General features: G+C 43.0%; 1 protein-coding gene across 3 annotated transcripts in view; it reads right to left on the bottom strand.

Annotated features, from left to right (window-relative positions):
* Window positions 1-21597, bottom strand: part of LRP1B (LDL receptor related protein 1B) — a 4835697-nt gene that overhangs the window by 706377 nt on the left and 4107723 nt on the right. For all 3 annotated transcript variants that reach the window (XM_069616528.1, XM_069616527.1, XM_069616526.1), the window contains exon 60: window positions 19916-20115. In XM_069616528.1, coding sequence (XP_069472629.1) covers window positions 19916-20115 — 200 coding nt within the window. The remainder of the gene's footprint in view (window positions 1-19915; window positions 20116-21597) is intronic.

Genomic DNA, 21597 nt, shown 5'->3' with positions numbered 1-21597 from the left:
TGTATTACTGTCTTTCCGATCAAGTACATTTTCAAGTCATGTATTTTCTCGGAAAAACAATGTTAATAGAAACAATGAATGCAGGAAGCTCTGAAATACATGGATATGTTTTTTTTTTGTTTTAATATATATATATATTTGTGAAAGAGTGTTTGTATGTTCAGGGTTGGCTCCAGCCCCATAACAGTGGTTGGGCTGAAATGTTGGCCCACAGTCGTCATACCAGTCTGGGGTTAGCTGGCGATAGTGACATTTGACCAACCCCACCCATTCACCCTACACCGGGCTGGGTCCAGCACTGTGATATCAGTATAGGCGATTTTGGGGGGTTGTTGATTTTGTATTTGTTGGCTCCACCCCCACAACAGTTGATGAGATGAAATTTGGCCCGAGGTTGGCACACCTGTCTATGGTGTACTATCAATACTGAAATTTGACCAACCCCACCGATTTGCTCGGCACAGGGCAGGTTCCGGCCCTGTGCTATTAGTATAGGCGATTTCGGGAGATTGCTTTTTTGAGGACACACGGTTGGCATACCAGTCTAGGGTGTATTGACGATAGTGAAATACGACCAACTCCACCCATTCACCCTGCAAAGCGGGGGGAGCAGGGTCTGGCCCTGTGCTATCAGTATTGGTGATTCAGTGAGATTGCTGATTTTGCGATTTTCCAAAAATAGGAAGTTATGACATACACAAGGCTGCAGCATACCCCAACGTGCATGTCAACTACAGACCCAGGCAACCCCAGGGAACATGGCTAGTTAAGAATAAAACTAAAGGCGGCAAGGTGTTCAGCAGAAACCTAGTGACAGTGTGGGTAGTCAGTGCTCTGACCAGATAGTTAACAAAAATAGATTATTTTTCTATACAAACCTCTGAACCTGTAGAGCAGAGAGGAGAAGTAAGCCTTATTTAGTAATAGGAAAAGTATTGAAGACCAACCAACATTGATTGGTGGTGAATCCCCAGCAAACCTAGCTTCTGTGTTTTATTGCTGATGGAGGGAATGGATGCATGAGTTAGTACAAGCCTAAAGGGTTAATTTCATCTATTCCCTAGGCTCACCTTGCTCTAATGGTGGGCAGACGTGCATAAGGGATGTTGTATTCCGGTGCCTCACTGCAATGCTCACGTGAGTGAATTCTGGTGAGAGCAAGTGTTAATGAATGCACACTTATGCACAAAAAGCCTCCCAGCATACAGCGTTTTCCCCATGGTCCTGGACATCCTGCCCTCAGTGTTGGGGTGTGAACTGGGAGGGAAGTTGCCTGAACAGCATGGGCGTAGGACATGGGTGGGCAGGGGGAACAGGGGGGACAAATCCCCCCGCCCCACAATTTTAAGTGGGTGGGTATAATGGCATTTATCCCCCCCCCCAGAATTGTGTCTCTGTGGCTGCAGCTGTCATGTCAGCGTGCAAAAGTACAAGTTAACTTCTGCGGACTTCTGCAGACTGACTGCAGCTGACTAAAATTACTTTTGCTCGCTCATGCGATGCCCCGCGCCTGCGCATTCAGAACATGCCCAGGCTGGGAAACAAACTGCACGTACCACTGCTGTATTTTACCCATGAATAGACTTTACAAGGAAATAGATATTTTATGTTGAATAAGAATGCTGCAACAAAGACATCATAACCTTTAACACACAAGCTCATCATCCTGTGCCTTTCATATGAACACTGGAAGAGTGTACAGTACCCATCATTCACGTCCACCCTTGTAGTGCTTGACATGAAAATGCTGACTGTTAGCACTGCCTTTAAGGGCACATTTTGGGTGGGCGTCACACAATGAAACAGAGGCTATTAAAAGTGCTTCCACTGCCCTCGAACAAAAAAGCATACCCTGCCTTTCATTCAAACTCTGCTTGCCGTTCCTGCTCACAAACACAGACAAGTGTACCCTGGTTTCTTTTCAAGCCAAGACCAGCTATGCAATGTGCACCAGAACACACTCATACACACTTCTATTGTATGCCATGTGGTTAGTGAATTTCACCCCCCCCATAACTTGCAATATAAATTCGGACCACACGAAACCCTAAGTGAATAAGACGGTGAGCACACTCATGTGTCACGCATTGCACTCCCTAGCTGCAGCCCGCCACCACCCACTGCAGACCCACACATACACTGCCCCTTCGAAGGATCTACTATACAAAAACTGTCCATTAGCCCGGCACCCACAACACACCGGTGCACACTCCCAGAGTATCATTTACAAACAGGTGGATTGCGCCATTGTAAAATGCTTTTCTAAATCAGGCCCTCAGTGTTCCACATACACCGGCAGTCGTGCACCCCCAACACGCATTCACATGCACACTTTGTTTTCTTTCAATGCAAGCAATTGTTGCACGTTCTGTGCCACACACACACACTCAGCACTGTACCTCTGCGTCCCCACAGCTGTTAATTATCCATCAGGCTGATGTGTGTACAAGTCCTAGTCGCCGAGCACTTCCCGTCTATAGATGCACATAAGTCACAAGTAATTACTCTCCCCAAACGCTTCCTATTTTAGTCCCACTCAGCTTGATTTCTCATGTGCACAGGCCCCGCCCGTCGGTTCCTTGCTCGGCGAGGAGGATGTCCCTTCTCCCTGCTCATTCAGGTGTTTGCAGGAATGTGTTCATGATTATTTGACACATTTATCCCCGGTAATCCCCCAGCGGTAATAGGCCAGCAGTGGGGGGCAGACCGCGGCCGCATCGCTGTCTGGTAATGTTAGGCAGAATCATATGCAGTACCCTTTGGGAACACCACACACAATTAAGACTACCAGTGTAAGTACAATTTAACCTTTTGTACAAGCCTGTACTACACAGTAAAGTGGTAGTGATGGCTGAGCAGCCAGACTTATCTCAAGAGTAAAGTGAGCAGTACAAGAAGTTACACAAAGGACAGCAATTGGTATAAAGCGCTATATAAGATAAATAAATACAAATACAAATACTATGGTTCAAATAAACACTGATTCAAGGTTTCTGAGTAAAATAATATACATTTATTTACACCATCAGTTATAAAACAGTTCACTCTCATAAAGCAGCAGAAAATCACAGTCTTAATCTACTGCACAACACCCAATCAAACCTAGACAAGTTAAGTTCAAAATGAAGTGTGAGCAAAATGGCACACCATCAATTTAAAAGGGGGGAAAGACAAGGTTATCATAAATCAACAGCACCAACAAGTCATAGGCCGGGCAATCTAGAAAAGGCTATTACAACCAGGAGTCAAGTCAATAGGTCTGGGCCTATGTTAATGGATCAGAGTCTTTGCAGAGGATCACACAGTTCAAAGTAGTTTGCGGTTAAGTCTTTGCCAAGAGTTCAAAACAAAGTTGGTCAAAGGAAAAATGATTCAGAGGAGAAGAGAAGGACAAGCCTTCGGAGAAGCGAAAGGTTTCACACACTGTCACCGCAGTCGGATGGAACGAACGGCCGAAATTTGCACAGTACATTAAAAGAAGAAGAATGCTGTAGCTGAGGCAGTTTTTCCTGGCAGTTCCTGCAGGCTCACAGTTCCTGAAGCTTCAGTTGTGGTGACAAGAAGGAGGATGGCTGGAGGTTCCTGCACTTCCCAGGGAAGAAGTCAGCAGCAGAGCAAAACATGGAATAAAAGGTGTGCTCCTTAAAACCCAAACTGGTTCTCTTCCCACTGGCTATCCGATCTACTGCAGCGATGCACAACAAATTTGACCAGGATGAGGACCAGTGTCTGGCGTTGGGCGAGTTGAATGTTCCCACCCGGCTCAAGGGAAGAAGATTCCTTGTGGATCTCCTCTGTCGTCAAAGTTTCAGCCGATTCGGAACTGCAGCAGGGCTTCACCGGGTGTCCAGTAGTTGCAGCAGTCGTCTTCCTTCAGCTCCTCGTTGGTTCTCGTATTCCAGTGGTGACTCTGCATTCCAGTGCCAGAGACATGGCATCAAATCCCTATTCACACAGCCTGGCTGTCAATCAAACTAGAGTGTGACTTGGGTCTCCAAGGAAACCCTGTGCAGGGGGCCTCAAATCCCTACCTCACTTCCTGCCCACCCAGACACTCTGGCGCCTAAGAAGGGCTTCTGTGCAGAACCCCGCCAAAGGACGCTGAACAAAGGAACCAAACCTATAACACTAGAAAGACCGTTACAAAAGATATGGCGAAACAACTTGACCGGAACCAAGTTAAAATAAAAGTGGATTACCAAGTTTGAGTTTGAGGCTACCATCATAGCCTTTAACAGTACCAAGGCTATTTTCATAGTCCGCGGTAGAATAAAAATGGTAGATACCACTGCCAACAGCCACATCTTAGAGAAAGGGGAACATACAAATGTTTCATGAGAATCAGACAAAGAGGGATAACTATTAATCCCTCCAGTAATCTATTGGAAGATAGTTTGTACTGGGTCTGTACATTTAAAAAGACTAGTAAAGTCAATGGCATCTTTACATGTTCTGGGAGATGGTAGTCAGTCCGAGAAAATGGAGTTTAAAGTGGGACATCTGAAAAGACAACCCTGTGTCACTGCACTGAAGGTGCTGTGTGACACACAATAAAAATATGATGCCTATGGAGTAGGTGAGACTCCATAGCCCATGAGCAGACAAATGTACAACACACAGCAAACCACATGTAAGAGTGGGAAAAAAGGCTCATCCTCTTACCAGGTGAACACATTAAACCATAGAAATCCAGCAACACTGCTGAGGGACTCAATAGATAATGGAAATTAGCCATTCTGAAGAATTCTCCCTAACAGCTAATGATGATTTCTGCAAAACACAAATTAACTGAGTTGAGACACCAACACCGGGCTGCGGAGCAGGGCTGGGCACCCACAGGGCTGAATGGAGCAGGAAGGGGCTTTGTTGTGGCTGTCACTTTTACAATATGTATTTATGATCTGCGGGCCCCACCTGTGTGGGCTGGGGTGCACTTCACTATTCACGTGCACCCCGCTCTGGGCCGACAGACTCTAGAACCTTATACATCTTCCTGACATGACAGCAATGCTATCAACCCTGACCGGTTCACAAAACATGCACGTGGAATGCAACAGCCCATAGGCCTGTCAAATAGATCATGGGGTTAAGCACTCACATTAGCCATATATATTCCACCCACAGGATGCACTCTCCAATCCCCACAGGTTACACATAGCCCCCTACCCTTCCCACCCAAGGGAATACATAGAGTGCCCTTAATTTGGGTAGCAACTCCATATAGCACAGTGCCTAAAAGTGGGTGAAATTCAATGTAACACGCTATAAAAACGTGACCCATTTATAATACCATAGCATAGCTACAGGACCACATTACATATTTCAGTAAGGTTCATTGTTTTACAGTGAGGCCCACATTAATTATCACTTGGAATCGGTAGAGAATCATTTTCTCCCACTCCAGGGCCTTAATTCACAGAATGTTTTCTAATGGGGGTTTGCAATTAGAAAACGCTTCTGTGACTTTGGCTTTTAATATGGATCTATTTTTCCCTCTGTATAGAGCTATGTACTGTTCAAATAACAGTGTTCAGGCTGGCACGGGCCTTGTTGCCTTTCCAAGGAGAAGTTCCACTATTCCTTTCAGTATAAATTCACAGATTCTCCTTAATAATTTTCATTTTCGAAGGCATAAAGTAACCATTTATTTTTAGATGTATATTTATGTATTTATGTGTGCATTTATTATAAAACATGCATCAAATGGAAAAATCTAGAACCAATCTTGGTCCATGAATGAAAATCATACAATCTCTTTACGTTATTGCAGTTTATGCAGGCAAGTGCAGACTATCTGCAGGCATTTTGGGGAGCACTCCCTCCTCTCACTGGGCTGCCTGTGTGGCTACATGACATGGCTTTTTGGAGTGCTGAGAATTACAGAACGGTTGGGAACGTGGCTAATGCTTTGGTCCTCCAAGATCATGACAACTGTAGAACTCTACCTTGTTCTTGCACACATGAGACCTGCTTGTAAATCACTAGAACACGGTTGGGCTTCCCCAAAAGACCAAAAGTAAAGGCGGCTGTTAATCGAGAAACAATTCCCAATTGTATCAATATTAATTGCCACGGATGAACCCAAGTCCTGCCCATCCTGGCTGTGCCCCCTTATTCTTGAACGGGTCCCCGCAAAGTGCCGCTCCGCACGGGCGGCGTCTGTGGGAGATAATTAAAAAATATTTGCATTAATTGCCATAAAAGAGGCCAGGGGCCAGATTACAGAAACTTTGCACTGGTGCAAATGTAAAGTTTGCACAGTATTAGCACTAGGGCAAAGTTTGCCCTGGTGCAAAAATGCAGTGAAAATGCATCTTTTTTGGCACTAGTGCAATTTCTGCCCTGGTGCTTTTAATATGCCGAATTGCACTTGTCGAGGTGCAATGTTTTTTTTTAATGTGTCCCAGTGTTTTTAAAATTAGGGCACACTTTTCCCTACTGCCATTACTGTGCCAAATGTGCACTTGCACTGGTGCAAAGTTTCTCTGATCTGGTCCCAGAAGCGTGCCTTTCTGTGCGCAGGAAGCAGCAGTTGCCACATAAAGGTGACGTAGCCTGAATAGTCAATATTACCTTTTCAGGGCCACGGGCCTTGTGATCAGGGAATAAATGAGCTCCGAGGGGCTGAACTGCTTTTCTTTTTCATAATTTTCTTCTGTTTTCTTTTCTTCTTTTCTCTTGTTTTATACAGTGATGATATATGTAATTTAATACAAACTGCTATTTTAATGTTGTGAAAAGTCGAGTTCTTTGACTAAAACACAATAAATACATTAAACAAAGCAAAGCCCCCAAGGTGTCCCCTGTCCCTCCAAGATTTTATGGGTCTTCTACGCCCCTGCTGAACAGGATGACATGCCAGCAATTGAATGCTGAAGGCTTGACCTGACATAAAAGGGCTATCACCTCCACTGATTTCTCAAGGCAAGACAAAAATGATGGGTACAACTTTGATCAGTTGCATGTGTTTAACGAATAAAAAAATGCAGAAGATTTTTTAACAAATAAAAAATAACAAAACATTTTGGATTTTTGGGGGGTCCCTCCCTTCCCAAGCCAGTCATTTACCTAGCTTTATTACCCTCCCAACCCCCCGCCACCCTTTTTAATCCCTTACCCCAGACCCATATTACTTTTAACCACAAATTCGAAATGTTTTCGTTATTTATATTTCAATATTAAAGTCATTCATCATTTTTTTCTCGTTATAATCACTGCATACCATTTTATCGGGATCATGATGTCTTAGGTTCTCACAGCAGTAGGGTGGAGACAAGCATGGAGCCGCAAAACTAACATGAATGGTGAAACCACTGGAGCTATTTGAGTCGAGAACGGAGATTGAAAATGTGCGGAGGTTAATCTCTGATGCAGGTGCTGAGGCTGTGGATGTACACTCTGAGGAAACCCCTGCACTAATGGATTTAGAGTGATCCCTCCACAACCTGTGTAGCTGTAGCTGCTTCCAAAGAACAGTGTCACAATACAGATCCGAAGTGCATCAGTGTTCACAATACAGGAAATCATGTGTTTTCCCTGATGCTTGCAGTCGCCCCTACGAGACTGGCACGCAACTACCAGTTGCACAGGCTCTAGGGTTCTGCACAGCATTCTACATCAACACCGGCAGGTGGTTAAGGGTGCCAGCAGAAGCGGAGCAGGAGAAACCTCAAATGGAACCCACTAAGACCAGGGAAACACTAGACAACATTGTGCGTTAACAGTCTGCCATGTGCTTGTATTATCCTTTGGAAACGTGTGCTTGACCTTTTTGCCCATGTTTGCACTTCATACTCTTTGCAGAGAGCTAGTAATATAGGGACAGTGATACTGGAGATTGCTGGGTTAGGAAGTCAGGCATTAATGAATGTTAGGTTCGGAGATCGCTTAGATTTCTAATGAAAATTATATCCCCGATTCATGGAAATATCTGCAAGGAAAATAAGGACTTGCTCGCCAAACCACGTGCAAAATCCCATTTGTTGATTAATGGAATCGACTGTGCAGTACCTCTTTGTACTTTTGGGGGACTTTGTGCAGGCGCGGCCCAGCACAGTGAAAGGCCGAGAGCCATGCGCGAGTCACCAGGCAGAGCATGGGCATGGCTTGAGCAGAGGGCAGGGTAGGGGGGCGTAACAAGCAAAATGACGGAGAACACGGCAACGGGGGTGTTCTAGGGGCAGCGTGCAGGCAGTCCATCGCACGCCCACTATTGTGTGGAATGTTATGTATTTATGGATCTGAGCGTGCAACCTCTAAGCTGGAAAATGGCCACACAAAGCCCTCATACTATCCACCACCCGAAAGCAGGAATACAGACAATGCAGATACTTGTGGGTGTCAGATTTAGGGGTGCGTGTATGCAGCTGTCCCTCCAATCTGACTTAGGGGTGTGCGTATGCAGTGTAGGGGTAACAGTTACAGGGGTCCCCGAGGTGCAGGCCTGCTTGTGGGAGACCCCACACACTGTTTGGAGGGTGTGTGTATTTGCACCCGGGGAAGCATGCAAAGGTAGCTGTTATGGCTGTTTTTGCTTTGCGTGGGGGCATGTCAGGGGCATTCCGGCAGGAACTGGTGTATACAGTTACTTTGCAACCAATTCCATGAATACGCAGAACACAGAGAATACATTCTGCACGCAAGCGTGCGCAGTGTTGTTCACGGGCAGGGCCTTTGTGGGATGAATGCACACTTTTCCATGAATCATGCCCTGTATGTATTTGCATTAACCATAAGGATAGGGTTAAGGACAGACATCACTAATTGTTGCCGCAAGCTGGTTGGCAGGGTTTTAGAACAGACACTGAAGGAGTTTGCATTAGTACGGTTGCCTGAGGTTGGGAAAATGATGGCCAAGAATGTGTTACAAATCAACAACAGTTTGCACACATTATGTACGGAATAAGGTACCACCAACTCTTTACTAAAAGGATATAAAAAATCACTACAACATGTTTTGCCATATACAACAGTGGGCCACAGGCTGATTTCTTCCTATAGGCACCACACTCTGTGTGATTTTAAATATCTGAACATTTATGAGGTACACCATTATATCAAACACGACATGAAACACGACCTTAACGAGGGACTTGGGATTGATGCCTTAAAATATGACATACCTTGCACTGGAGATAAGCGCAGTTAATTAAATGCAGTCAATTTTGTAAATATATATAAATCAAAAATGTTAAAGTATCTTTATAAGAGCACCATATTTGCAATTGTCCATATTGTCACTGATGTTCATGTCACATATCATTATGAAAACCTGCTTTATTTTTTGTTGATTACACATGGAAGAAAACACATAGATGGTAAGGGTGCCAAAAACTAAACCATCCAAGGAAACATATTGTGCCTTGAGTATATTTTACCATAAAAGACAGCGTTTGAATAACAGCAGGGAATGCTGAAAAACACCAAGGTAAACAACCTCAATGCATTCACGGAGAACTGTGCCTGCAGCGTTGGAACCGTACATCTGAAAATACCCAGGTCCCAACTGTGTAAAAAAAAAAAAAAGAAATCCATGCATAGGAGAGCGCTGCCTTTGTTACAGAAATACCTTTCAAACTGACACGTCAAGTGGTAGGACCTTTTCAAGTGTTCTGAATGATGTGTGTATGAATGTTCCCCACTGTAAGTCAACTGAAGAAAATTAATCATTATTTCATTCTCGGTCTTTTTAATGCAATGTTTTATTTCTCTTCCCAACCACCGTCGGATTATTGTACAAAGTTTGTAAATATTACGGTGAATTTTACATTATACGTTTTAGTGTAATTATGCCAAACTACAGTTATTAATGGAAGCCCTATATTGTGCTGAATTGAAGTTGAACAGAGTTTTACCTCAGAACATTACTTCTGAATCATTGGTCCAGGTCCCTCCCGTCCCAGTCGCACACCTGCATTGCCGCCTGACAACCCGGCACTTGGTGCTGTATCTGTGACCCCACAACCCCCCACCTGCACTTATCTAATTATTGTTTTCTGCACTTAACTCTGCACTGCCACCTGATGGTGGCACTTCTTGTTTTCAATGTTTGATCCTATGTCAAAAAATGTCAAATTCAAAAGCACATTTTTTCAATATATTGGAAGCTTTTGAACTCTGCTTATCACTAAAGCTGACTATCTGTTAGGCTGTTGCAAAAGAAAAACGCAGGACGTTCATCTAATTGCAAATTAATCTTTCACTGAGTGTTGTATATACTTGTTTAAAATAGTTTTGTGTACAATATGTTGTTTGCAAGGAAAATGAAGGGCAGCATATTAGAAAGGTAAATATTCATCATTTTAGAATATGTATTACAGATGTATCCGTCATGTTTCCAGGCATGTGTCTGCTAGAACAGATCATAGAAATACATATCTATGCTACTGTGAATGATGGAATACAAACAATTTAGCATCAAATGTATTATTTGCATTTAAGACCCCCATCTTTTTTTCTGGTCACAAATATCGAAATTATAATTATCCAATGAAGGTGGGGATATGTATTGTATAGGAGCGTTTGACTTTGAGGCAGCACCATGGAAATATCCAGCAAATCAAATAGCATGAAAGGCCTAGCCCAAAGCTGAAATGATATCTTCTCTTTAGCCACGATTGTATGAGTGTGTTAAGTACCAAAAGTGGTTGTGGTCTGGGAAGGTGATATCAAAATACATATATTAAATGGGAAATGTACAGAACATTATCACTGATCCAAATCCATGTTTGAGTTGTGTGCACAGTGATACAGATAGCATATTATGCAGTATGTGTAACTTAAATCACAATAAATTGTGCCCAAGTGTTTTCACAGAAATAGGTAACACACTCTGATATGAAGACATTTCAACCATAGCCAAATGAAGATTGGCATAATATTGTGTGTTTTGTCAGGGTCATAGCAATTTAAAAAAGTAATGGGAAAAGAGAGCAAGTTTAATTGTTTCATTTTTTCTCCCAATAAAATAATACAAATGTAAATCTCATGAACCCCTCATTATGGAAACTGCAAAGTGGGACTATATACGTGTGGTGAGATTGGCGAGATTTAACTAAATCTTTGTGCATTCTGAACCGGTTATATGTCTTCCCTAATCAAAACCTACAGATTTGTGATGCAATTCATTATAAGCTTACTTTGAACTTTACATATATAATATGAATTCAGCTTATCATATTTACCTGGAAAATGAGAGACATGCAGCAGTCTGATGATTCCAGCAATTGTTGGTATTATTGGGGAAAACAAAGTTCTCTGTATCACTTTTAAATGTTGTGAATGTAAAGACCACCCGACAAGTGGCACAATTATAGCTTGAATGCCCATAGTTATTCAGAATTAAACATGCATAGATTTGATTATATAAAAGGATGTTTATGTGCTAGAAATAGTCAGATTCAAGAAGGCGGGCTATCTTTGTTTTTGTTCAAAAGCTAACTGTGATAATTTAATATTGTAGTAACGTCCCCTAATTAGAGCTTGGAGACAACTTTAATTGTTTTATTTAAATAAATATGTTTTGCATCAAACTGCCTGTTTTTTTCCCAGGATTGAGGGGTGAGACTGTATACAAGCATCAGTGGATGAAGTTTGCCCACTTAGTGAAGAAGCCATACACTAATGTTGGGATGTAGATGTGTCTATCCCACGCCCTAGTCACTTCCAAGTTAGGCAAAACCCATACAAAGCACTATAACGCACAAGGGGGGAGCTGCCCCCAACAACAGGGAACATATGAAAGCCCTGTAGCGCATGGAAATAGGGGAATAGTGCTAGCTCTGTCCTTGCCCCATGACCCCATTTTGTATTAGGACACAACAGACACTCTGGTGGCCCTCGATGCACGTGTCCCTAGTTCACACAGAGGTGCCAAGCTATCAGCGTACAAGGACTGCTCTGCACAATCTCTGTTCCCACACAAGTCCATTTTCATTCTGTCCCTTCAGTGTTGCGAATATCTAGTATCACTTCCAGGAATGTGCCCTGTGAAGAGTGTGAGACAGTACCAGGCACCAGCGCTGCATCCATCCATCTCCACTAAACTGCCATTGGGCCTCTGACCCCCATCCGGCCAGGCCTGAGCTGCCACAATAAACTGACTTGTTCCCCAGGCCCTATTCCCCATAATGGTACCCACCACAGATCTAAAGCCTGCGCGACTGCATATCTCTCCAAGAGTAACACACACCTCCTGCAACAAGAGGTACTGGCATGGGTAAATCACAGGTCAAACCCCTGGGGGAGACATTGGGCAAGGGAACTGCAGTATTAATGAAAACCCTGAATGCAGAGTTCAGGCTCACTGTATTTTATCCTCCCCTCTCCCTGGCAACCCAGTTCCTGTGATGCCCAAGTGCCTGCCACAGTGGATGAATAACCGGGTTCTGTTGTTTAGCTTAGATAAGAGATATTGCACCACATATGTAGCCTGACCTTCACCATGAGGATGAGCCCAGCAGACCCACGCGGAGGCAGATCAATAGAGAAGAGCCAGCCAATTATTGCTTGGCATCCCCTATGGAGTGAACTCATGTGTAGGGTGGCTCCAATCGGGAGTACCCAAATGTCTCATATAGCTATGCCGTATTTCCTGTTTATACCCCAAAGTTTTCTGATGTAAGGCAGAGCGCTCTCGGGCAGCAGAGTCCTTTGCTGACACTTGTATTTCGTACGATTAAACCTTGTTATTCTATTGTTAAAAATATCTCTTGGCTTTATTCCCTAGTGGGTTGCATTTACTCTGGAGCGTGAGTACAGAGGTATATTCCTTCACTAACCAAAACTTATTTTACAATACTCCTCCTCTGGGCATCAAAGATCACCTATGAAACAAGTTATGTCCCCCTTCTATGTGAACAGCTTTGCACAAGTTGTATATGGAGGATTGTCAAGAGCTCCTCCAATATATTTACTTTACTATTCACTACTGCATATCATCCACCAAAGCAGAGATATATCATTGTCCCAGAGTATCTGTGTTCTGAAAGCATGGGTAAAGTGTGTGCCACACACCCCAGACTGAAGGAGGTTAAGAGAGGTTAACAATGTCTAAAACTTCCGGAAAATGCCCCTGAATCCCCAAACATGCCCCTTTACTATATGGAAAGCCCTGCATTGGTTTGGTCCCACAGGAAACTAGGTTGGAAGATGCATCCTTCCCATAATCTTGCAAAGTAAAGGTTTGAGGAATTCATGTGCTGCTACTAAGGGATACACTTCTGGGCTAAAGGGTACTCTTCCTTTCAGTGCTAGTTTAGCATGAGAATGGAGGAAAACACTCACTACAGGTCAAGACAGCTGTACACCTTCACAGATATATTGGGAACACAGAGGACTTCTTTGTGGGGCTGGGCGATCACCATGATATTCTGGCAGACTTCAAAATGGCAACCAGGTTCTTAAACCTGCGCCTGCTGCCATACAACACATGGCGTGCCACAATTATCAAAAGGAGACATGACAGAATGCCTGAGAAGCCGTAATGAGGAAATGGGAACACCTGATGGAGAACAACAAGGAAAAGGGTATATCCTATCACGTTCAGTAAAGAATGGGATTGACCTATCCGAAGTATGACTGGGAAATCAATAGCTCTATAAAGGAGTTCAGGTGGCTTCTGCAAAGGGCACAGCTAGAGCATCAGCTTAGACACTAGAAAGGCGAGAGAACAAGCCTATGGGTGGATATGTGTTGATAGTGAGAAAGATACATGTCTACAGTAGATTATATATCCTAGACTGACAGAATCCAGATAAGAAGAGCGAGCTAAGAACCTGCATAGGGGTCTATCCTATAAACGGGTGCAGATCATACCCAGAGAATAGGAAACCAAAGAGCCTGCTGAGGTCTATATCTCAAATGCTAGGAGGAAACCAGATGCTGAGAAAGTACAGACCTGGAAGCATCAGAACCGGCGGGTAATCAATGGCTGACATGTACCAATATCACATTCTCACCAACTCCCTAAGTAAGGGGAAGTTCTATTTACATGTAGGGTTGTGTAAAAAAAGGTATTAACAGTGTGCCAGGTGGGTGACCCATGTCTACTGGGGAGAACCTCTCAGCCTGCCAATTACCCTTTGGCAAGGAGAGAGATGTACTTGCCAGTAGTCAAGAAAAATGGGAGGGTTTCTATATCTATGACATTTTGTGTGACGTAGTCAAGACACATACGTGATGCATTATCCCTAATAGTGTGTTTCAGAGCGACAAGACATGAGCTTTAGTATATCCACGAGACTGTGATTTTGAATGATCCAGGTGTTGCCCTTAGACTCTATACTAGAATAGAATACCTGGTGATGATTTGTATAACCTAGGTATCACTGGTCAGGACCTGGCATAGCAGACTTCCTTCCTCTCTGACCGACCCTCCGAGGTCCAACTTGGGCACATCCTCTCTGCTATCTTTTTCTCTATCTGTGGTGTCCCCCAGGTGTCTAACCTCTCTCCCTGGCTGTTCAACCAATACCTGGCAATCTTTGCCCACTGCATTGCCGCTCTCTGCCCCAACTTCCAGTGCTATGTGGATGACACTCATTTTCAGACTACCTTCGGCCACCTCTTCGCCATCCCTCATCTCTGACTGTATGTCTGCATTCCAGGAGTGGTGTGCCGCCAATGACTTCTGCCTTAATGCTAGTAAGACTGAGATACTCCTCATCGGCACACCCACTCCCTCCTTTCCTGTAGCTCTCTGGCCGGCCTCTCTTGGCCCTCTTCCTGCTCCCACCTGCAAGGCAAAAAACCTTGGTGTCATCTTCGACTCCACACTCTCTTTCTCTCCTCACATCTCTGACATCTCCAAGAAGTCACACTACCAGCTGCACCTCCTCAAAGGTATTCTTACCTTCCTCTCCTTCCCCCAGAAGCTCACTGTCTCCAGAGCTCTGGTTCTCTCTAGGCTGGACTATTGCAACAGTCTCTTTCTAAATCTTACCGTTTCCACTCTCTGCCCTCTGCAACTCATCCAGAACAGGACGGCGAGACTTGTCCTTGGCCTCAAGCCCAGGGATCGTATCTCTCCAGGAATGAAATCTCTGCACTGGCTCCCTGTGGCTGCGAGGATTAAGTTCAAAACCCTCTGCATTGTCCACAAGGCCTTCTGAGGTATGGGGCCTCAATACCTTCAACACTCTCTTCTTAAATATCTTCCCTCTCAAGCTCTTTGCTCATCCGCCTCCAGATCCCTCAGGGTCAGTCGCTTCTTCAAGCAACAAGTTGGTGGTAGCTCTATCTCTTCGGCCAGGGTCTCCCTCTGGAACAGCCTACCTGCCTCCATGAAACTTGAGGAGAACCATCTTCGGCTCCGGAAGCACCTTAAAACCATCCTCTTTGCTTCCGCTTTCTCTCCCCCGTTCACCTGCTGAAGCCCTGTCTGATACTATACTGCACTGGTTACTTGGCCACCCCTCTGATCTCAGGCTCAGCACTGCCAGTTGCACGCCTGCACTGACTCCCCAGCAACCCCAGCACCTGCGGACTGTTTTCTGCATCCCTACAGTCCCCCCACCAGCACTTATGTCTGCACTCACCCTGCACTTGCCACCAGCTGACCGCTCTTTATATATCTTGTTATATATTATATCATGTACTGCACTTTCTCTCCCCCTCCATCTGCCCTTACCTTTTCCCCCTTCCCTTGCACTTGCGCAATCTGAAAGACACCTGGCCTAGTAGGATCGTTGTCTGTCTTCCCTCTATTTCCCCTTGCTTACCTCTTTGCGCCTTGAAACACTTGTGTATAGGCCCGTTATGAAGGACATATCATATCATTCCCATAGGCACTTTTTGAATTATCTCAACCATACACCTTTATTGTACATATCTTTTTGTTTCATTGTTTGACTGCTCTAACTCCTACTGTAGTTATCCCAACCAATCCTTACATAATTAAGAATGATAACCTTTACTTATGACCTTTAACACATATAATGTAGTTATCAAGATCCAATATAATGTGTTATGTGTTTTCTAAGTAAAACAAAAAAAAAACGAAGATCACAGTTAATATGCACTGCAGTAAATTGTATACATAACATATTTTTCAAAATGACTATCATTTAAATATCATTGACTATAATCATAGTTGTCTTAAATAATATTAGCACATGAATTGCATCATTGGCCTATGCAAGGACAATACGCATGTTTGAAATGCAGTCAATGATCTTTGAAATTGAACTGACTCTAAACGTTCTAACGTTAGCAGCTATGTATTGTGATCTTTATGTATATTATTTAACCATGTAGTGCTGAGAGGCTGATAGCTCTCGGATGGGATGTCATTGTTGCTCAGCATGGATTTCTCACTTTGTAGTCCTCTCCTTTGCATCTGGCCATAACATAGTTCAGGCATTTCTGCTGTTGTATAGCAATACTGATCATAGGTACCATATTTAAACAAAAGTACTTCACAAGGGAGGAAGTACTTTCATGTTCATTAAATGGTAGTTATTTGCAAATGTGAATTATGAAATATATCTAATTAACTATTGGTCTCTTGGACCTATTGCTATATTTAGTTGGGAATAGTTTGCTCTACGAAGACAGGATCAATGTTGAACTAGGAAGTTGTGCATGTTGTTAAATCGCGGGGAATGTCTGGCCACAGGGATTATTTCTGCCCTGATCCCTGCATCACTTGGTATATGGTTGCCATCCTTTTTTACTAATAATCTGGAACATGAAACAGGCTTGCTTGCCATATAGATATCTAGATGTTTCGGGCTCGTCATGGCTTATTTGAATGCGGTTGGAACGATTATGTAAGTACATTGATTTACATTTAAATGTGTGAACCAGTAGCAACAAGGATCAGAATGTGCACACTGAAATGCATAATTGAGCTAGCTCCAAGCTGTCTGGATCGCTGGCTCGCCATTGTAAAGCATGTTGTTGTCTCCTAGCTCTCACCGGTGCTTTTTAACTTCTGTATTTCAATAGCATATCTCAAACTGCTTAATATTCATTCCAAAAGTGTATCTGAATGACAACTTCTCAATATACATCTTTAAGTCTTTAAACAATGTCTCTTATCCAAAACCCACAATGACTACCACTCAGAAAACACCTTCTTCCAACCACTATAACAATGTGACTTGCATTCAAAACTTTAAATAACTGCATCAAAGGATTACTCAGGCATATTCTCTAAATGTACTGCAAGATGTACATCGGAGACACAGTACTTAAAGAACGTTTTACATTAAAGAATACATCCCAGGCTGAGCGGACTCTGTGGGATAGTCGTAGAGTTCACTAATATTTTATGAGTTCCAATTATTTCTTTGCAGGGTATACTGCAGTCTTAAGATAAACCGCCTCATGCGTCTGGCAATGGTCCTTGAAACCGTTGGTGGCACAAATGCAAATGCGAAGGATGAATCATGTCCATAAATAGGTGGCTGGGCTTTGCTGATGTGAGCACCTAACGATTTAAATCCTCTTTACTGTATTTTATTACACGCTTTTCTTTTTTTTTGTAACTGCATACGCTAAATAGTGCAAGTCATATATCCTGAATAAATAAATAATCAGCAAGCACTTCTTGTTTAACATCTACACTTTGCTTTCTGAATTATGCTAATAGCACACAATGGTGGTAATGTGATATAACAACAACACATGTGCGGTGCATGCAATGTTTTAGATTTTTTTTTAACAAACCAGTGGGTCCTGAAAGGGCCAGAAGGGCATATGGGACATAAAGTACATCTATTGGTACAGATAGACATTTTGGGCCGTTACCTCTTGGAACAGGGTGGTAACGCAATACGCACCCCGGGTTACCAAAGTGGCAACACAGGGTGCTAAAAAATAAGTATTTTCATTCATGCAGTGGAACACCGCGCGCGTCCTATGGAATTAATGTAAATACTTTCAAAGATGGCCATCATTGTTATAGAAGGCAGGGCTCCATACAGAGCCCCTCTTCTAGGACCATGGTGGCTGGATAAGCTGGGAAGCTGCGGCGGCGGGCTGCGGCACCACCACAAACAGGTAAGTGGGGCACGGGAGGAGGATTTGATTTACATTTTTTTTTTTGATGTGGAGAGTTGGTGGAAAATGGCGGCCCGCAGCAGGGAAGGCAGTCTGCAGGTTCAATGGAACGTGGGCTATTAGCGCTTTCATCCCACGTTTCATAGAACCTGAATGGCTGCTCCCCCGACCTGGGGGCTAATAGTATTTCTGCTGTAGCTGACCAAACTCTTCTAAATGTAATCAGCAGAATTTCACACACCTGGCCTCCCACACTGCAAACTATAGCCCCTCATGAGCAACACCCCTAGAAGGTCAAAAACACTTTATTACTATAATCTATTGCCAGTGCTCAAGTGCTGGAAATACATATTAAAAAACTGTTTAAAAGTGACATGGCAGCGGGGCCTGCTATGGGCCACATGTGGGGATGGTATTCGACAGCCTAACCTCACAGGTACCTAACTGTTTCTCCCTGGGTGTATCACTAGGGAAGTCTTAAACGTTTTTGTGGAACTCAAACACACCAAAATGTGGGTGGTATGAAGTTGACACAAAGCAGCTCACCCCAACTGGCTATTCAGAATTTCTATCCTCTACTCTTCACTAAGAAGCAAGTAAATATGCTGTGGCACCGGTTGTGATGGAATTCCATCTGCTAGGAGGAATCTCCTAGATGATTTTAAAAGTTAGGAGCTCCGAGCTCCAATAACTGGATTCTGCCATGTGTTTTAAATACTAGTGTCAGTGGGTTTGTACCTAGATTGGTGTGTAGGTCATTGGGTGTGTAATTCCGCTCACCATCATCATATATAAGACACCCATTGTGACCATCAATAATTAGCATGCTAGCAACATGTTTTCAGGCATGGGGCTGTACCTGTAGGAAGTGCCCCATCGACTTGTTTCCTAAAAACATAAATCTGTTTTTGATTGACAACCATGCTGCAGATGTGCTTGCTGTCTTCAAATTGAAAGTGAACAGTACATTCCTAACTACAGCACAGTGTTTGCATTTATATTTCTGAATGTGCATGTGTGTGTGGGGTATGTGAATGTACATGTGTCTGGGACAAAGCCCCAGTTTGTTTGAGAGGAATGGGGGGGTTGTGGGGGGGCTCTATGCAACTATGCAACTTGCGACACAAATAATGTGATCTATGTGATAAGGTGCCCATGTGGCATTTATTATTTATTTTTATTTATTTTTAAATTTATAGAGCACACTACGGCCCTAAGGCATCAAGGCGCTGTGAATGACATGAATGACATCAATGAAGGCTTTAATTAGGGTTACATGAATGCGGCCCACAAAGTTACCTAATGCATAGTGATCAGTTACAGTTACAAGGAAACAGACAGTGTGTACAGCAGTTTACATATACTTTACAGGGATTATAATTTACAGAGATTTATGTAAGACAGTCTACAGGTCCCTGTAAATTATGATGGAATGAGCACATATCCAACATATGAACAAGAAACATGAACTCATCAGTATTTAGGCATATGAACTGTCAAGACAACATCGAACAAATACGGTTTCAGTTCCTGGAAGTAGTAAATAAATACGAACCACTTGATATTTTTTTCAAGAAATTGGACAGAAGAGAAACATTTTGGCCATATGTTGTAGTTTAATTAGTGCATTTCAAAATGCATGTATGCTTATGCTACAGTAAATATGTACAATTAAAATTGGTCATTTTCAAATGATGTCCTTTCAAGTCTAAACACGTTTACGTTTATCAAAATGCCGAGACTATAGAGAGTGTGTATCGTTTTATTCTTTGCCTAATATTTTACATTTAAAAACTAGTGAAATAATAATCTATTACCTTTGTGTGGCTATAGAGAACGCATTTCTGTCATCATGAGATTAAATTGCGAACGTAATTCATCTCTGAAATATGGCTGCAGTCTTTCAACAAACCTTTATTTCTGTTAGATCCATCCTTTTCCGAAAATTCAATATGATTCTCGTCTGCCCAGTAGAGTCTATTGTTGACATAGTCAAGTGTAAGGGCCATAGGTCTTGAGATCATAGTTTTTATAACAACGCTTTGATTGGTCCCATCCATTCCAACGCGGCCAATAAGAGGACTCTCGCAGCAGTCAATCCAGTACAAATACCTGAGAGAAAAATGCGCTTAGTCAAGGAAGTAGTGCAACAAACCAGGCCCTTTTCAGCGGACATTTATGTATGTTTTCTGATCACATGCAAACAGTAACTGCCACTGATATGACGGAAACAAGTTGTCACTTTAAAATGGCCTTCATTTTGCTTGATGCTTATTTAATTATATGTCCTTGTTGCTGTCGGCAAATGAAACACACCGATTCTATCATCTAGCACAACATCACACACACATTACGAAGGTAATACAACCCCATCTTTCCAGCATGCATGAGAATAAACGCAATATTAAAATGTATGCATACATGGCATTGATGCAATTGTTGGGAAAATAGAGTGTGACGCAGGATGTATAGTTTCCCCTTCTCCCTGTCATAGAGAACTGCATCGACTGAAGCAGCCAGGGGTAATAACGCTGAGTCAGTAGAATCGTATTGCACCTAGAAGGGCCGGTTGATGAACACAGCTAAGCAGAAGAATGGACATGTCCCTGAGAAGACAGACCTTCATGAAACCTTGACTGGAGATCTGGGACAACTCATAGGAGCGACTAAAGAAGTGCACCGTGTCATGGGCAGCCTACCAGAAAGTGCATATGTGGGTATGCTGTCAAACGGTCCTGTTGAAAAGTAGACTAGATCCCTGCTTGGCATAGTGATGAACTTGATGAAACGAATTGTGAAGTTGATTTTGGAATGTGTGGCGTGGAGTGCAGCTTCCATCGATCTTTGAGGTAGATTGTGGCCTAACCAAAGAGAGCGTTGTGGGCAATGGGAAGGAGTTTAAACATAACCCTATCTTTCGTAAGAAACCAGTGCAGGTGGCTTACTATTGGGGCTGTGGGTATTGGTTACAATACATACAACATTATATGCCTTACCTGGTGTTAGTGCAAGTTGCACATAGACTCACCAGCATATAGGGCATTGTAGTAAGCCAACAACGAGCCAATAATGGCCCCAATAATTTTGGAACAGTTTCTTTGATAATAGTGGTCTAATATGCTTAAGACGCATTAGCTGAAAAGGAGCAATACGGAGCAGCTTATTTTCCTGTGTATTCAAAGTGAGAGTGTAATCCATTATGAAACCTCATTGTTTACTTAAACCTCTATGAGATGACTAGCAAGCCTAAACTCAGTATCCAAATCCAGAGCATTAGCAATCCGAGGATGGGACACCACAAGAATTATTGTGTTTTTTTTTCTTGATTTAGGCCAAGCACCTTTTCAGCCATCCAGTGCAGGATCCCTGAGGAACAGCACAACCTACCAGTTATCGTTCAAAGGTAAACTACTTAATTTAAAATCTAGAGGTTCTAATATTAAAAAGCAAGGTGATCCAGTTAGAGTTCTAAGACACCCAAACTAAATCCTGATATGCTGAAATAGTAGTGAGTGGTTGATAGTATAAAATACAGCAGAAGGTTTGAGCAATATCAATAGGCGTACAAGGTCCTGATCCAAAACCTGTAACAGT

The sequence above is a fragment of the Ambystoma mexicanum genome, chromosome 9, assembly GCF_040938575.1.
Source record: "Ambystoma mexicanum isolate Mex_15411 chromosome 9, UKY_AmexF1_1, whole genome shotgun sequence".
NCBI lineage: Eukaryota > Metazoa > Chordata > Amphibia > Caudata > Ambystomatidae > Ambystoma > Ambystoma mexicanum.
This window is presented reverse-complemented; position numbering and strand designations above follow the sequence as displayed.